The sequence below is a fragment of the Lepisosteus oculatus genome, chromosome 6 (genome assembly GCF_040954835.1).
Source record: "Lepisosteus oculatus isolate fLepOcu1 chromosome 6, fLepOcu1.hap2, whole genome shotgun sequence".
NCBI classification, from domain to species: domain Eukaryota; kingdom Metazoa; phylum Chordata; class Actinopteri; order Semionotiformes; family Lepisosteidae; genus Lepisosteus; species Lepisosteus oculatus.
This window is the reverse complement of record NC_090701.1, coordinates 28,225,760-28,240,294: the sequence shown is the minus strand read 5'-3', so window position 1 is coordinate 28,240,294 and position 14,535 is coordinate 28,225,760. Positions and strand designations below refer to the sequence as shown.

Genomic DNA, 14,535 nt, shown 5'->3' with positions numbered 1-14,535 from the left:
TGTGATTAGATTGTTGAAGCGTTAAGAGTATTAAAAGTCTGTTTCTGTTGCCCTGAATAGACAATATCCTAGGCACACACAATTTCCTCTTTTCAAGCCTTAGGAATTGTGTCTGAGATGTGCTGATATTTAATCTGATATTTAAAATCAATGTAATCACTCAGTGAATGATTGGCCACTACTATGAAGGCAGATTGATTCACATACTATGTAATTTATTGTTGTTTTTGTTATGGATTGTACATTTGATATTGTATGAAAAAATGGCATATGCTATGCTTTTAAAACATGAGCAGATTGCTTTTTATTTTCCAGTATTTTGTCTAATTTGCCTTAGCAGCCGTAAAAGCATTTTGTCAATTTACTGTTTCAATTTCTAATCGTTCTAGTAAATTCAAAAGAATTACATCACTACACCAGCCTACCCAGACAATTGATTGCTGGATTTGTTCATGATATGTCCTTGTTCAAAACAGCTCATTCTGTTTTTGAGTACCTTTTTGAAAAAAAGTTTTATATACAGTATATTTCATTTCTTCATTGTGCTGCTTAGACTGTTTAGGACTTAGTAATACTCTTGTTTTATCAGGCTTTAGACATGAACATTCCATTTATTTAGATTAAACACAAAATAAAGGCATATAAGGTATTAATAAGAAAGTTTATTGATTCATTGATTTATTGATATAATGTTCACTTTTCTGGATCCACAGTATAACCAAGGAAATTGAAAGGACTGTAGTACATATGACAAGAGACAGAATATTAAGTACAGGATTAGTTACAACATTCCTGTCTGATGTTTAATATATATATAGATTGTACTTGGGGGTCACAGACTTTCCTGGGTTTGTAACCTCTATACAAAGACAGATATAGTCAGATAACAAGATCTCTCCCTCTGTAGCCTTTTTTGTTGTTTCTGTGCTGTTTGTCATTATACTGTATGTGTATGATATACACTCTATCTCACATGTCTATGCTGTTTCTGTGACACCAGTATAAAAAGATTTGAAACTGGATGGATGAAAAAACAGCACAGTTTTTGCTATTCATAAATCCAGGCTATGAGGCAGAAAAATTACAGTATTTAGCAGTATTTATAAGTGCTTTTTAATTTCCTTTTAAGTACAGTAAAGTCGGCAGAATTCTTAAATTAAATGTAATGCTTTTTCAGTATTTTACAGGCACATACATATTTTAAACAGTACAGTACATCTTAAAACCACAAAACCACATACTGCATTCCCAACCAAAGACTTAATGTCTATTTTATTCAAGCTTCTTTTTATGAAAAACTGTTGTAATCTATATATTTAGAGTTTGCAAAAAATTAACTGCTTAAGTCAGATCAACACTGTGTGTCCAGGATTCTGCATGAGAAGAAAGGATCAGACAGACACAGTGATTTGATCGACAGTTTTGACAGGATGGAACAATCTTACACAGCCTCAGTTTATCAACTCCTACCAGGGTCATTTTAAGCAATCAGGACCTTCAGGAACACCCAAGGGTCTTCTGTCAAAGTCCATGTGGTCCATGGAAAAATAATTTAGCCCCCATACTGGAGGTGATATAATTAATATCTCACACGATTGTCACTTCTGTTTTTGTTACCAGACCCACTTTGACATATATTATTCTGGGTGACTTAAATTTTAATCATCCTTTTCTATATTCAATAACAATACTCTGTAATTGGATCGGCCTAGAGGTTAAGGGAGGGGCTTTATTGAAAATGAGAGTTTCAAAATTGTTCCCCATCCAGAGAACAAGCCTGACAACCCCTGAGTTAGATGATTGTGGTATCTATCATGCCTTGGATCTGCTGAAGCTACTCAGTCACTGAGGTAGGTGCCGTTGTAATGGAAGGGTTTATCAGAAACGCAGTGGCCCACGACCTCAGGAGTCCAACGCTGCACAGCAACGCTCTTCCCACGTGGTCGAACAATGATGGTGTTACGTGAGGCCAGCGACGGGTCCTCATCAAAGAAGTTAAAGGGACGCAAGAAGAAACCCACTGCATTGCCGGGGGTGGCCGTGTTGGGGATATCCTCCGAATGAGGGATATGCAGGAAGCCCACTGTCACCCAGGCAACCAGGTCCTGAAGAGAAAGAAGGAAGGGTCACTGAGTCATTGTGATACAACTGTGTAATGGTGAGCTGAATAATTCATTTTGTGTTATTAGAAAACAAACCATTCAGCATGCCGAGTCAAGATCAAAGTCCTGTTCGGCTCTGAAAGATCAATCTACCAAAACCCATCTAATGAATTTATTTCAGGTATTAACATTCAGTATCAAAAGGACAATGTTATTATGGAAGTATGAAGTTGTATTTATCAGTATTTAATGTGATAAAAGACTGCCAATTCTAAGTTTTCCTTTGCATTTTCACTTCACATTCCCACCACAGTGGGTGTTTTCCGGGATTTCAGTTTGTAAAGTTTACCGTGTTCTCAATATTCTCGTTATTGCGGATATAATCCTCGAAGGAAACCACAGGCTCCCATGGGTCATTCTGAGTGTAGATGCTGCTGCTAGTCAACTCGCTGTCCTTGTGCCGGGTCACTGCTAATGGATACCTATCCCATAGGAATGAGAGAAGATATGGTTAGGGCTGCTCTCCAAAAAGCAAAACTGCTGTACATTATACATCATGCTCTCCACAAAGAAAAACTGCTGTACATCATTGTAGTAACCAGTGTACAAGGTGTTTTTGACTATTTTGAAAATATGGTAAACTGTAGCAAAGGACACGGAAAAGCTTAAAAATCAAATCAATGTGAGATTCAAGTAAACAAACTAGAAGCGTTAATAAAAGGGAGATGGAGACAGATAGAGAAAGCAGCAGTCAGAGGAATTCCAAGAGTGCTGATATTTGCCAGAACATTTAAATTGAGGGTAATGCTGGTAAAATGCTGGTAAATTGGAGCCATGCCAAACATGCTGTACTGCACTTTAGTAAGGCCAGGAGCTATGATAAAATGTTTTTCTTTTTGCTTACACATTAGACAAAGATCAACTGGACTTTGGAAGCAGGCAGGATTATCAGATCTTGCTGAAGTCCAAATTCACGATTATTTGCTTATGATTATGACATGTGAAGGACAGTAAGGACATTGCCCTGAGCAATTTGTTTGTATCAAAATGACTTGCACTGTTGCTTTCAGTCAACTGTATAGAGTGACAGCTTGTGAATTCTTAATTTACTTTTATAGAAAAGTAGGAGACAAGAATAGCACTAGTGTCAACATACGTATGGACAAAGTGTATTCGTGATTTTTAAAATCATCTAATTTCATTCATCACAATTGGTTCTCTATGTCCCCTGCTCAAAACAGCAAAATGAACTTTGAATGTTTTTTTCTTTCAGGGGAACTGATTTGAGGCAGTGCAGTTTAAAATGTTGTGTTACCCAGCCTTCCCAAAACATGCTACCAAGTTAGGAATTAGTAGCAAGGGCTTGCACTTGAGGGCATGGGACACACTGAGTATTCTGACCTCTTTGTTGGTTACAGGGCTCTAGCTGTGCCTCTGGGCTGAAGACCAGCCCTCTTCTAGTTCTGTATAGGCTGTACCTGGACCAGCTGACACCATTCTCTTCGCGCCAGCCTCGTGGAAGCACGCTGTGAGCATGAGAGTTGTACTGGATGCGATAGCCTTTCTTGTGGCCCCACTTGTTGCTCCTGTTGGGGTTGTAGAAGTGCAGGTAGCGGGGGAAGCTCTTGCCGAAGCGGAAAGCGGCGCTGCGCTCGGTGCGATGCTGGGTGCGGTGCAGGCGTGATTGCACAATGGTGTGCTCAGGGCTCCAGGGGTTGGTGATGTTCTCGTACTTCACATGCAGAGACTCGAAGCTGTTCTCCCGGCCTGGTTAAGGAGACAGATTCAATAGGATCAAACCATTGGCATTCTACTGCAGTACAATATTTCAGGGGTGTGGAACGGAAGAAGCAAAATTATGATTCATTGTGAAACTTCCTTCGGTCCAAATCATAATGTTTAACTGCTGCAGAACAACAGGGGCAAATGCATGTGTACTCAAGGCCAAGAGTGATTTTCTCTGTCTATAATCCTCTCATGCTAGTGCTGAGAGAGGAGGAGGAGGCATTATGCAAAACTCAGCTCTATTGCTTGGCAAGTAAATAGTGCTTTTCAAGGCTAGAAGGGGCAACTGCAGTTTCAGCTGAAAAGGGCAAGAGCTGGCTAGCCTGTGTGATGGATGAAAATTAAAAGCATTGTTACACACATCTAAGATTAGAATAAACACCAGCAAAAGCAGCCCTAGCAGTAGAGAAGCTTGAAGAGACATTAGTCTTGACTTCCGAAAGCCCTAATCACTACAGAATGTGCCAAGTGGTATGAGGAGCAAAGTTAAGATGAAATACTAACATCCTCACTCAAAAAACAAAAAAGATAAAACCAAGAATGGTTTCATGGCTCTAGATATCATCAACAAATGCAAAAGTGCGCTCCCGTGTCTCAGTTAATGGTTCTGTTTTTACAACACCATTTTCCATTCCAGAGGCAATAAACTCTTATTACTCTTATTACTGTATGTAAATATAGATAAAGTGAAGCTTTAATTGCTAACCTTGCTAAAACTGAATTTGTTTGGATTGTGCAAAATTTGTTTTAATTCTGCCTCTGTCAGATAGTTTGAGGTGCAGCAGAAGGTCTTTTATTCTTCCTGTTAAGGAAACATGAAGAAATGTTAGACCATAAACATACCTCCTATGTCCAAGTCGACCTTATAATTGATGAGGTGGGTGTGCATGTTGCCTAGAACGTAGCTGTACACACGGGTGCCATAATTCAGGCCCTCAGGAGTGAAGAAGGTGGCATGGATGTACCCAGTAGCACTGACTCTAGCCTCCACCACCCCATTCTGGTAGAAATAGAAGTCCCAGATATAGTCATAATTGTAGACTGTAGAGGTAGTTCTGATCACGAGCACATGGTTCTCCAGGCCTCCAAAGAAGTTGTAGCCACCATGAAAGTTGCTGTTGAAGTGTCTTCTCAGAGGCATCCCTGTGGTCATCTCAAAGATGCAGAGGGCATTTTTGTAGCGTAGAGGCTTGTCTGTGTCATAGAAGTGATACAGGTCCAGGAAGGTGGCAATTTCAGGGCAGTCAATGCCTGGAGCAAGTTCATAGTCAGATGTCCCCATTGCCCAGCCAGCATCGATGTACTTTGTCTGCATGGCAGCTGGGGTATTCCCTGCATAGAAAGCAATAGCCTCTTGTAGGCTGACCTCATAGGCCACCCTCTCTCCATTAAACCGCAAATCAAATAGTTGCAGGCCAGCAGAGGAGCGCACCCTGAACGCAAAGGACCAGCCTGCGTATTCCACGAAGTTCCCATCAACGTGGTAGCGTGGACCTTGAGGTTCCACCAGCTTGGGCCCATGTATGTTGGAACGTGTGTTGCTCTGGCCTCGAGGGATATAGGTGGAAAACAGGTCCTCGTCATCATGCTCAGGCAGCTTCAGCTTTTCCAAGCGATTCTTGTCATAGCTGTCCACCAACTCCTCCACACTGTTGAAGTACTGTCCATTATACCACACCTTTTCGACAGCCCACTTAGATGGGTCAAGTGACTGATGGTTTATGAGGACCTCAAATCCTATCGGGTGGATGAAGTAACCTTCCACAAATTTCTGCAACATGATCCAGGTCCTCCTTTCCCCTGAATCCAGTCCACGTGGTGCAATATCTGAGAAGGTTAAGCACCGGTTGCTGCAGTTGTAGAAGGAAAAGCCTGTGCTTTCCAGAAGGAGTGTGTGGGCCTTATTGGTGATCTTGTGCAGCACAGCATTGATGTGTTCATACTCCACTGAAGTGATAGGCCGGGATTCAAATTTAATGGCTCGTTTGCTTTTGAAGGTTTTGAGTGTGTAGGCAGTGGGGTAAGGTAGGGGCCCAACGAGGTATTCTGTGATGTTTGGTTTTGACTGGTCACCAAACTGCACAACTACCCTGGCTTGGCGTGCAGGCTTGGCATGACCACGGTCCAGAGCCTTCAGAGCCTCATTCTTCCTGGGAATATGCAGCTCCACAAGAAGGATACTGTTTTTCTTCAAGGTTTTGCTTTTTGCAGATGAGAGGCTAAGCTCAGGGCAAGACATAAGAAAATCCCGCACTGCTCTAATTTCTCGGGGAGTCAAGTCAGCAAAAATGGAGGCCCCATGACGTGCCCATTCTCTCTGTGCAGGACTTGCATAGGCTGTGACACTCAGTGCAACCAGGACAAGTACGTAGTGGGACAACATTTCTTTTTGGGATCTGCAGAATTAGAGAAGGGACAATGCTATAACAAAACAAAATGGTAAATCCACCATCTAATCAATGCAGCTATTAGTTTTGTAAAGCATACTTCTTACAATCTTCCGTCTGCAGGGTGCAGGCCAAACTGTTCTAAGGGAACTTTTAATTTATTCTCAAGATATTTATATAATGACACTGTGATTTGCCACTATTTGCAACATCATTAAAAATGTTGTGGAACTTTGTGTCAACCTTTCAGAATACACAAGCCTTCATCAGAAGTTCAGCCAATTTGATCTTTCCATTATTAATTTTTCCTGGACAACAATTTTTTATTTATTTTATTTAAGAGCACTTCTTTTCTGTTTTTCCTTTATAAACAAACCATCCATCTTTAATACCATGAATATGACAGTGTTTCGGTAAATGGCTCATTGGCTCAAATAGCAACACTAAAACTCATGGGCCTCAAATTTTAAGGATCTGCAGTGCACAGTTGTCTGCTGCAAGAGATCAACAATTCATATTAATGCCTGAATGCTCAATGGCTTGTATTGTATGTTGCTTAAAGTACCAAACTATGAGCCAAAGAGTGGAGAACTCAGCAAGACCAAGGATAACATTAAATGGTAGGCTTTGCGTCTTAATTTATCTGTTAATGAAGCTGCTAAAAATAAAAGCTGCTAAAAGTTACATTACAAATGCTGAAAATCAGTAAATAGTAGTGAATAAGTTAATTCCTGGGATGACACTTCTGAAAGGTTGCCTTATGAAATATTTCTCATTGTAAAACATTTAAAACCCAGTTTAAACATATCACCTTTTTGCTGTGCATGATGAAAAGTTAAGTTATAAACAACAGTTTTGGGCTTTATATGATTATGTGTTCTCAATTACTTGTTTTGTTTTATAGTTGTGTAACCATTTACTGTATCATCCCTATCTGAACAAAGTGTATATGATTCATAAAATCAATAACATCAGGTCATAATCAGTTTATTTGTGGGTCTAGAGACATTTTTATGGTTAAGATAGATCTTGATAACTGATTTCCAGGCATTGTTAAAATAATAACTCAGTAAATGTATCTTTTTTCCACTTGCTCATATCAAGCATATATCAATTTTAAGTGCTCCTGATTTTACTGCTGTCACCTGCTTCCCATTGTTAGAAGGGTGAACATTTTGAGTAGTTCCTCCTACAGTATAAGGATTTCTTGTGCCCCAAACTGGTAACTCTTTAGAACAGTTACCTTAATCATTAGAATTTGTCATTAATTTCTTTTCATAATAATAATTGTTCCTGTTAGTGTGGACTACTAAGGCACTCCATTATTTTGTCTAGAAACCCCAAAATGTTTTTGTATTCTTTAATCTGAACTCCAGAACTTGGAATGAATGATCACTCTTTTCACTAAGTATAAGGTTGCACCAATACAACATTTTGCTAAGCTTTTCTCTTCCAGAAGACAGCTCACCACTGCATCCAAGGATCTGTCATAATACTGTAAAGGCCTGCCCATTTAAATGATATATATCGAATTCAAATTATTTATTGATGGAGTAACCACATACTGTATGAACTACTCCTGATCCTGATCAATCCACAGGGATAATAACAATTGCTAAAACTTGTATCCTTTAAACTCCTAAAAAACATTTCAAACTCTTGTTTTCACTAAGAGTTCCAGTCTCTCCTGCCCTGCCTCCTGGATGAGCTCAGGGCTGCTATAACCCTTACCAGGAACAGGTAGCTTTCAAACTCTGGGTTTCTTCATGGAATGACTGGCTGAAATGTTTTATTCTCTTACTCATTAAACTACTGCTGTCTTTCTTATATTCTTAATCATATCTTTATGTTTAGTATTATTACTTGATTATTATTTTTTTTTATTTTAGGTGATGTTTTTAGTTAAAGCACCTTGGATAATAGAAATATGTACTGTACATTACCCATTTATACAGCTGGGGATTTTACTGAAGCAATCTGAGTAAAGCACCTTGCTCAGGGGTACAAAGTATTGTCACACTTGGTATTTGAGCACACAACTCCTCCTTGACTTCCTCTAAATAAAATAAGTAATTTACAGTGCTTAAAGTAAAGTTTGATCCTTCTGTTTTTCATCACATTTTACACAGTGTTACTTTTAAGTTCACAGTTTACTTTAAATAATAGCACTGTAGAACACCATTCTGATTTCACTAAAAGAGCATAATATGATAATGGTGTGAAATTAGAATATGAAAATGGTTGTTTTACTTAATGTTGTTTTAAGCGTGCAGATAAAAGAGAGATTTCAAATTATGATAAAAGTCAGATGTTTAGCATCTGAAAAAGGAATCAAGTCATCATAATTAATACTTATTTAATAAAGGAAATGAGGAAAAACGATCACCTTTAGTACAACAACTTTGCCATATACAAATTAATCAAGGATGTTTTTTAGCTTGTCAGACACAAAATACCAATAATAATTCAATTCTAAATGGTAATGTTACAAAACTATAATTTAAATATAATTAACTTACAGTATGTAAATTACATCAATTTTCTTTTTATTTAGCTTTAATTTATGATCGAAAACTGTAGTGATTTAACATTGTGTTTCCCTTGTGGAGGTTATTCTGATAGTTATTAAATGTTAAATAAATGCATTTTAAATCAGTGCTTCACAAGTGGAAGTGGTTTGATAAGTACAGTAGCAACAGAAGAAGAATCACTTATACTTACAGTGACTGTATTCTCAATCACCTGGCTGTGTGTCTGTAGCGCAATCCCAATGTTAATCCCAGAATACAAGAAGGTTTTCGTTCTTGTATCCCTGTCCTCCTCCTGGGTTCTATCTTGTGTCTTATGTCAGTGAACCCCACAAGCAAATTTGCATTACACAACCACTCTAATGTCCATTATTAATTGGCTATATATCTGACCAACAAACTGTGTAATATAACAATTGTGAAATTCTAAGGCTTGATCAATGATTAATCAACCTTAAACATGCAATTTTTTGTTCCTGGAAAAAACATTGAGAAAGCGATTTAGAAGTTACCAATGACTGAAGAATGATTTCTCTTCACCACTGAAAGTGAGCTTCACCCCCCCTCACCTTTTTTTAAATCATTTGTAATAGAATTGTAGGTGACAGCTTGAGCTGTACTCTTTCCTCTGTGGATATACATAGATGTCCAGGACAATCCAGTTTTAATTTCCAGTCCCGCTGGGCTTCTGCCTCTGAGACTTGAAACTGGCAGTACCACACTGATTCTGGAAAGCTGGTTATAGCTAGGGGTCAGTTGGCCAGAGCCTTACACATCCCAGCCCTGATGCTCAGCACAGAATTTCCTTTTGTGTTCTGGTGTCCAGCGCTGTTCTTCAGTCCACCCATCTGATACTGACTACTGTGGAGTCCTGACACTGGCAGTTTGAGGAGTAGCTGTCAGATGCAAGGGTAGCTTCAAGCTGTCAGATGCTTCTAATTCACAAGGTTTCTGAGGAGCTCTGTGGAAATTTAAAGAATTGAAAGAATTTTAAAGAATTTAGAGCTGCTTCTCCCTCACTCCTGTAAATTTCACACCAATCATTTAGATAGAGGAAGAGTACGTAGAGGTTGTTGGAAATACAATAACAAAAATGATACTGTAGGTAACTGCAATATGTGGAAGATATTCCACATTGTGTTGCTCCCACACAGCACTGGGACCCTGGGTTTAATTCATTGGATGATATCTCTGTATGGAGTTTGTATTTTCTCCCCATTACCATGTGGGTTTCCTCTGGGTGTTCCAGTTTCCTCCCACAAATTTCCTTCAAAGACATTCTAGGTAGGTTAATTGGCTTCTGGGAAAATTGGCCCTGGTGTGAGAGGGTGCATGTTTGTGTCTGTGTATGACCTGTGATAGACAGCCTTGTGACCTTTGCCTGCTGGGATAGCTTCTTTCTCCTCTGATAACCTTTATTGGATAAACCTGTTATAAAATGGATTGATGGATGTGTTTTTTTGGTTGCTTTCCTTTATTATCACCCTGGGACAACTCCAGTGTGCGTCTATTGAAATACACCCTTTACAATGTTTTATATTTAGAGTGCTTCCATTATGTGATTAATAAAGGTGTGGAACTGGCTATTGAGCAGTTCCAGGAGCTTGTCTCTCTTTTTCCCTTTGAATGCTATACAATCCAGGGGGTCAAAATCCCCTGTCATGTCATATAGTTTTAAACAAAATCTTTAAACATGTCTTTAAACCACGTCCTGTACAATTTATTAATTTCATTAGAGCTGAATAAATATGGAACACAGGCTGAGCAAACACGAGTTGGTGAAGGTATCTTCTATTTTTTTAGCTGTGTTTTTAATTAGAACTTAAATTAAAAGTTGCACTACAATGAGCCACAAGCGGTAAAAAAATCTGAAAAGGGAAAGGCATTCTGTGTTGAAAATAATAGGATAAAATAAATAAACAGCGCCAGCAGCAACTCACAGCTGGCAACCCACTGAAGCTCAGCAGGTGTGAGCCTGGTCAGTACCTGGATGGGAGACCTCCTGGGAAAAACTAAGGTTGTGGCTGGATGAGGTGTAGTGAGGCCAGCAGGGGACACTCACCCTGTGGTTTTTGTGGGTCCTAATGCCCTTGTATAGTGACGGGGACACTATGCTGTAAATAGGCGCTGTCCTTTGGATATGATGTAAAACCGAAGTCCTGACTCTCTGTGGTCATTAAAAATCCCAGGGCGTTTCTCGAAAAGAGTAGGGGTGTAACCACGGTGTCTTGGCCACAATTCTCTTTGGCCCTTACCAATCATGGCCTCCTAATATGAATTGGCTTCATTGCTCTGCTCCCACTGATAGCTGATGTGTGGTGAGCGTTCTCACGCACTATGGCTGCCGTCGCATCATCCAGGTGGATGCTGCACTTTGGTGGTTTCCAAAAAAATTGCTGTATAAGTGTAAGCAATTATTATTATAGCTCTGTTATTATACAATAGTAAGAAGCACAAAATATAAAATGTGGGACAATAATGAAATAATTAATTTCCATCAATTTCCATTATTATTCATTAATAATAATGGAAACCTTCTAGACAATGAAAGGGAAATGGCTGTTACACTAATGGAGTGTTTTACTTACAGTAGGTGTTCATTAAGAAAGAATTCAACAAAATACTTCAGACTCTTGAAAGACAGACTTCTGTATTAGGTTTAACATTGAGGGAAAATATTTTGAATACTAAAACACTCAGGTTTAATAATTTCCCAGGACCCAGTAATATCTTATTAATTATATTTAATTTATTAGAGTTTTTTAAACACACAACAAAATAGTGAAAAGGGTGCTCAGCAGAAAAGATATTTGCTTCGTGCAAAAGACATCAGACATGCAAGATTAAAATCTGACTTCCTCTCAAATCTTTCTTTAAAAATTGGGAAATACACATGTATAATAAAAATGTCAAATTAAGATATAATTAGTAACCACAGAGATCTGTACTAGGGCCACTATTTTTAGGTTAATTAAAAAAAATATTTAGATAAAATTCAAGGCTTGGCAAATACCTGGTAGATTTTGTTTAATCATGAATAATCAAAAACTTAAATAGGTGGGTTGATTAAGTAGTTATCTCTGGACTTAACGTTTGAAAGCACATGGCAGGAAATATACTGTAGTACATATGCAAGTCTTTTTGGATAAGCTTCTAAGTTTGCACACCTTGATAGTGCATTGTGTTTCCATTCTTCTTTTCAGACTTGCTCAACCACTCTCAATCTTTTTGGGGAATGCGGAGTACCAGCAATTTTCAAGTCTTTCCTCAGTTTTCAATTAAAGATTGAAAGTCAAAACTTTGACTGGGCCACTCAAGGACATTCCATTTCCTCTTGGTCCTTAGTGTATTTGTACACACTCCTGTTGAACTTCGGCTCAACTCCTTACATCTGTTATCTCAAGTCTTCAAGAAATTGTTTTCAAGTGCAGTAGCTTTCTTTCTATCTTTCTAGTATTATATAAAATAGTTACTCGTATTTCTATATAGAATAACAAAGTTCAGTGTAAGTAAAGATAAAGATACAGGTACTGCATCATCTCATTTTTTATAGCTAGCTAAATTATAAATACTGTAGTAAATCAAGGTTAGAACCCCTGAGGAAGCAGGTTATGTTAGACTTTAGACTTTACAATATTTTGTTTGTCAAGCTTTCAGCTTTGATTTTTTATGACAAAGATCTGTAAGTAACACCACTTCTCTGCATTTGCACTATGTGTCATGTTAACGTTAGTTAATAATCTATCGCATGTCTGTTTTCATGTACAAACGAGTACATGCAAGTTCAAATACATAACATGAAGACCACAAAAAGTGTGTTTGGCTCAATTCTATGCAGCAAACATGCAGTATTATAAGAGAGAAGGTGATAGGAGAAATTGGAATGCAGTAGACTAAAAGTACCCAGGAGACCACTACCAGGTATTTTATTGTGTGATAAGCTAACTACAGAAATGAGGTCAGCAAACAGGAAATGTGATTGATTTATATCATAGCTGGCATCAAGTACCCAGAGGATAGTGCATCAGTATGCTCACCACATATAATAATAATAATAATAATATTTGCTTACACTTATATAGCACTTTTCTGGACACTCCACTCAAAGCGCTTTACAGGTAATGGGGATTCCCCTCCACCACCACCAATGTGCAGCATCCACCTGGATGATGCGACGGCAGCCATAGTGCACCAGAACGCTTACCACACATCAGATATTAGTGAGGAGGAGAGCAGAGTAATGAAGCCAATTCATAGATGGGGATTATTAGGAGGCCATGATTGGTAAGGGCCAATGGGAAATTTGGCCAGGATGCCGGGGTTACACCCCTACTCTTTTTGAGAGATGCCGTGGGATTTTTAATGACCACAGAGAGTCAGGACCTCGGTTTTACATCTCATCCGAAGGACAGCGCCTGTTTACAGTATAGTGTCCCCGTCACTATACTGGGGTATTAGGACCCACATAGACTGCAGGATGAGCACCACCTGCTGGGCCCACTAACACCTCTTCCAGCAGCAACCTTAGTTTTTCCCAGGAGGTCTCCCATCCAGGTACTGACCAGGCTCACACCTGCTTAGCTTCAGTGGGCTGCCAGTTGTGAGTTGCAGGGTGATATGGCTGCTCAGCTAGCAGTGGGGAGAAACCAATTCATAGATGGGGATTATTAGGAGGCCATGATTAGGAAAGGCCAATGGATGCTGGGGTAACACCCCTTACTCTTTTTGAGAAACAGCCTGGGATTTGACCACAGAGTCAAAGAGTTAAAGTCAAGCCTTGTAGGGTACTTAGCGTTTCAATAATGTCTTGTCATCTTCCGCCTATAAATAAAATAAGCAAGTTAGGTACTGTAGCAATAACTTTTAATTCTTATATCGAGCCAATTTGGTTCTTAAGTACCATTAAATACAACACCATTAGTATACAAAAATATGATGATTCCTAAAGCCAAGATTGGTGTCATGTCTCCTCTCCTCTTGCAGAATGCTCGCTACCTTCCAGGCATGCTGCAAGAAATTGCTATCCATCCATCTTCTAACCACTTCTTCAGGTTCACGTAGAAGAGCCTATCGGAGAAGCCGGAGCCTAGGCGCAAGGCACCATAATCCTTGGACAGGACATGAGTGCCCACACAGACACAGAGTCATGCACACACACACACCTAAGTTATCCAGAAGCCAGATAACCTTCAATGTATTTTTGGTCTTTGGGAGGAAACTGGAGTACCCAGAGGAAACCCATATGAACTCACAAAAACATGTAAATTCAATACAGAAAGCACCCTAGGATTGGAATTGAACCCGGTGAACCCGGTTTGAGGTAGCAATGTTAGCCACTGCACCACCATAAGAGGCAAACCACTGCACTGTAAAAATACATTCTTGCACAACATAATGTACTGGACACACTGCATTATATCTGCAGATTTATCTACCCGTTTGTTATGTTGAATGGATTTCTTAAGGCCATACTATTTGAAACCTGGTTAAGTGCTAAAAAATAAAGCACTTAGCAATGTGCAGGGATCAGTAATAGAAAATGTGGACAATTCTCTAAATGAGAAAAACTCCATTTGCTAAATACTGCATTTCAGAAACAAACCCATGTTCTGTATTATTTCACAACCTGAACTTTTCATTTTTTGATTAAAGCATTCGCTTAAGATTTTTTTCCATTCCATTCATCGATAAAGTATTGACATTTGATTGCCATCTAAAATAAAGACATATTAA

General features: G+C 39.0%; 1 protein-coding gene across 1 annotated transcript; it reads right to left on the bottom strand.

The window, feature by feature from the left end:
* Positions 1–642: 642 nt before the first annotated feature.
* On the bottom strand, positions 643–9,200 carry aoc1 (amine oxidase copper containing 1). The gene is made up of 5 exons (XM_006634217.3): positions 8,996–9,200; positions 4,731–6,283; positions 3,581–3,869; positions 2,452–2,584; positions 643–2,105 (listed from the first exon to the last, which is right to left on the bottom strand). Exons 2-5 carry the CDS (start codon positions 6,268–6,270, stop codon positions 1,839–1,841), a joined length of 2,229 nt encoding a protein of 742 aa, XP_006634280.1. The 5' UTR covers positions 6,271–6,283; positions 8,996–9,200; the 3' UTR covers positions 643–1,838.
* Positions 9,201–14,535: the final 5,335 nt, after the last annotated feature.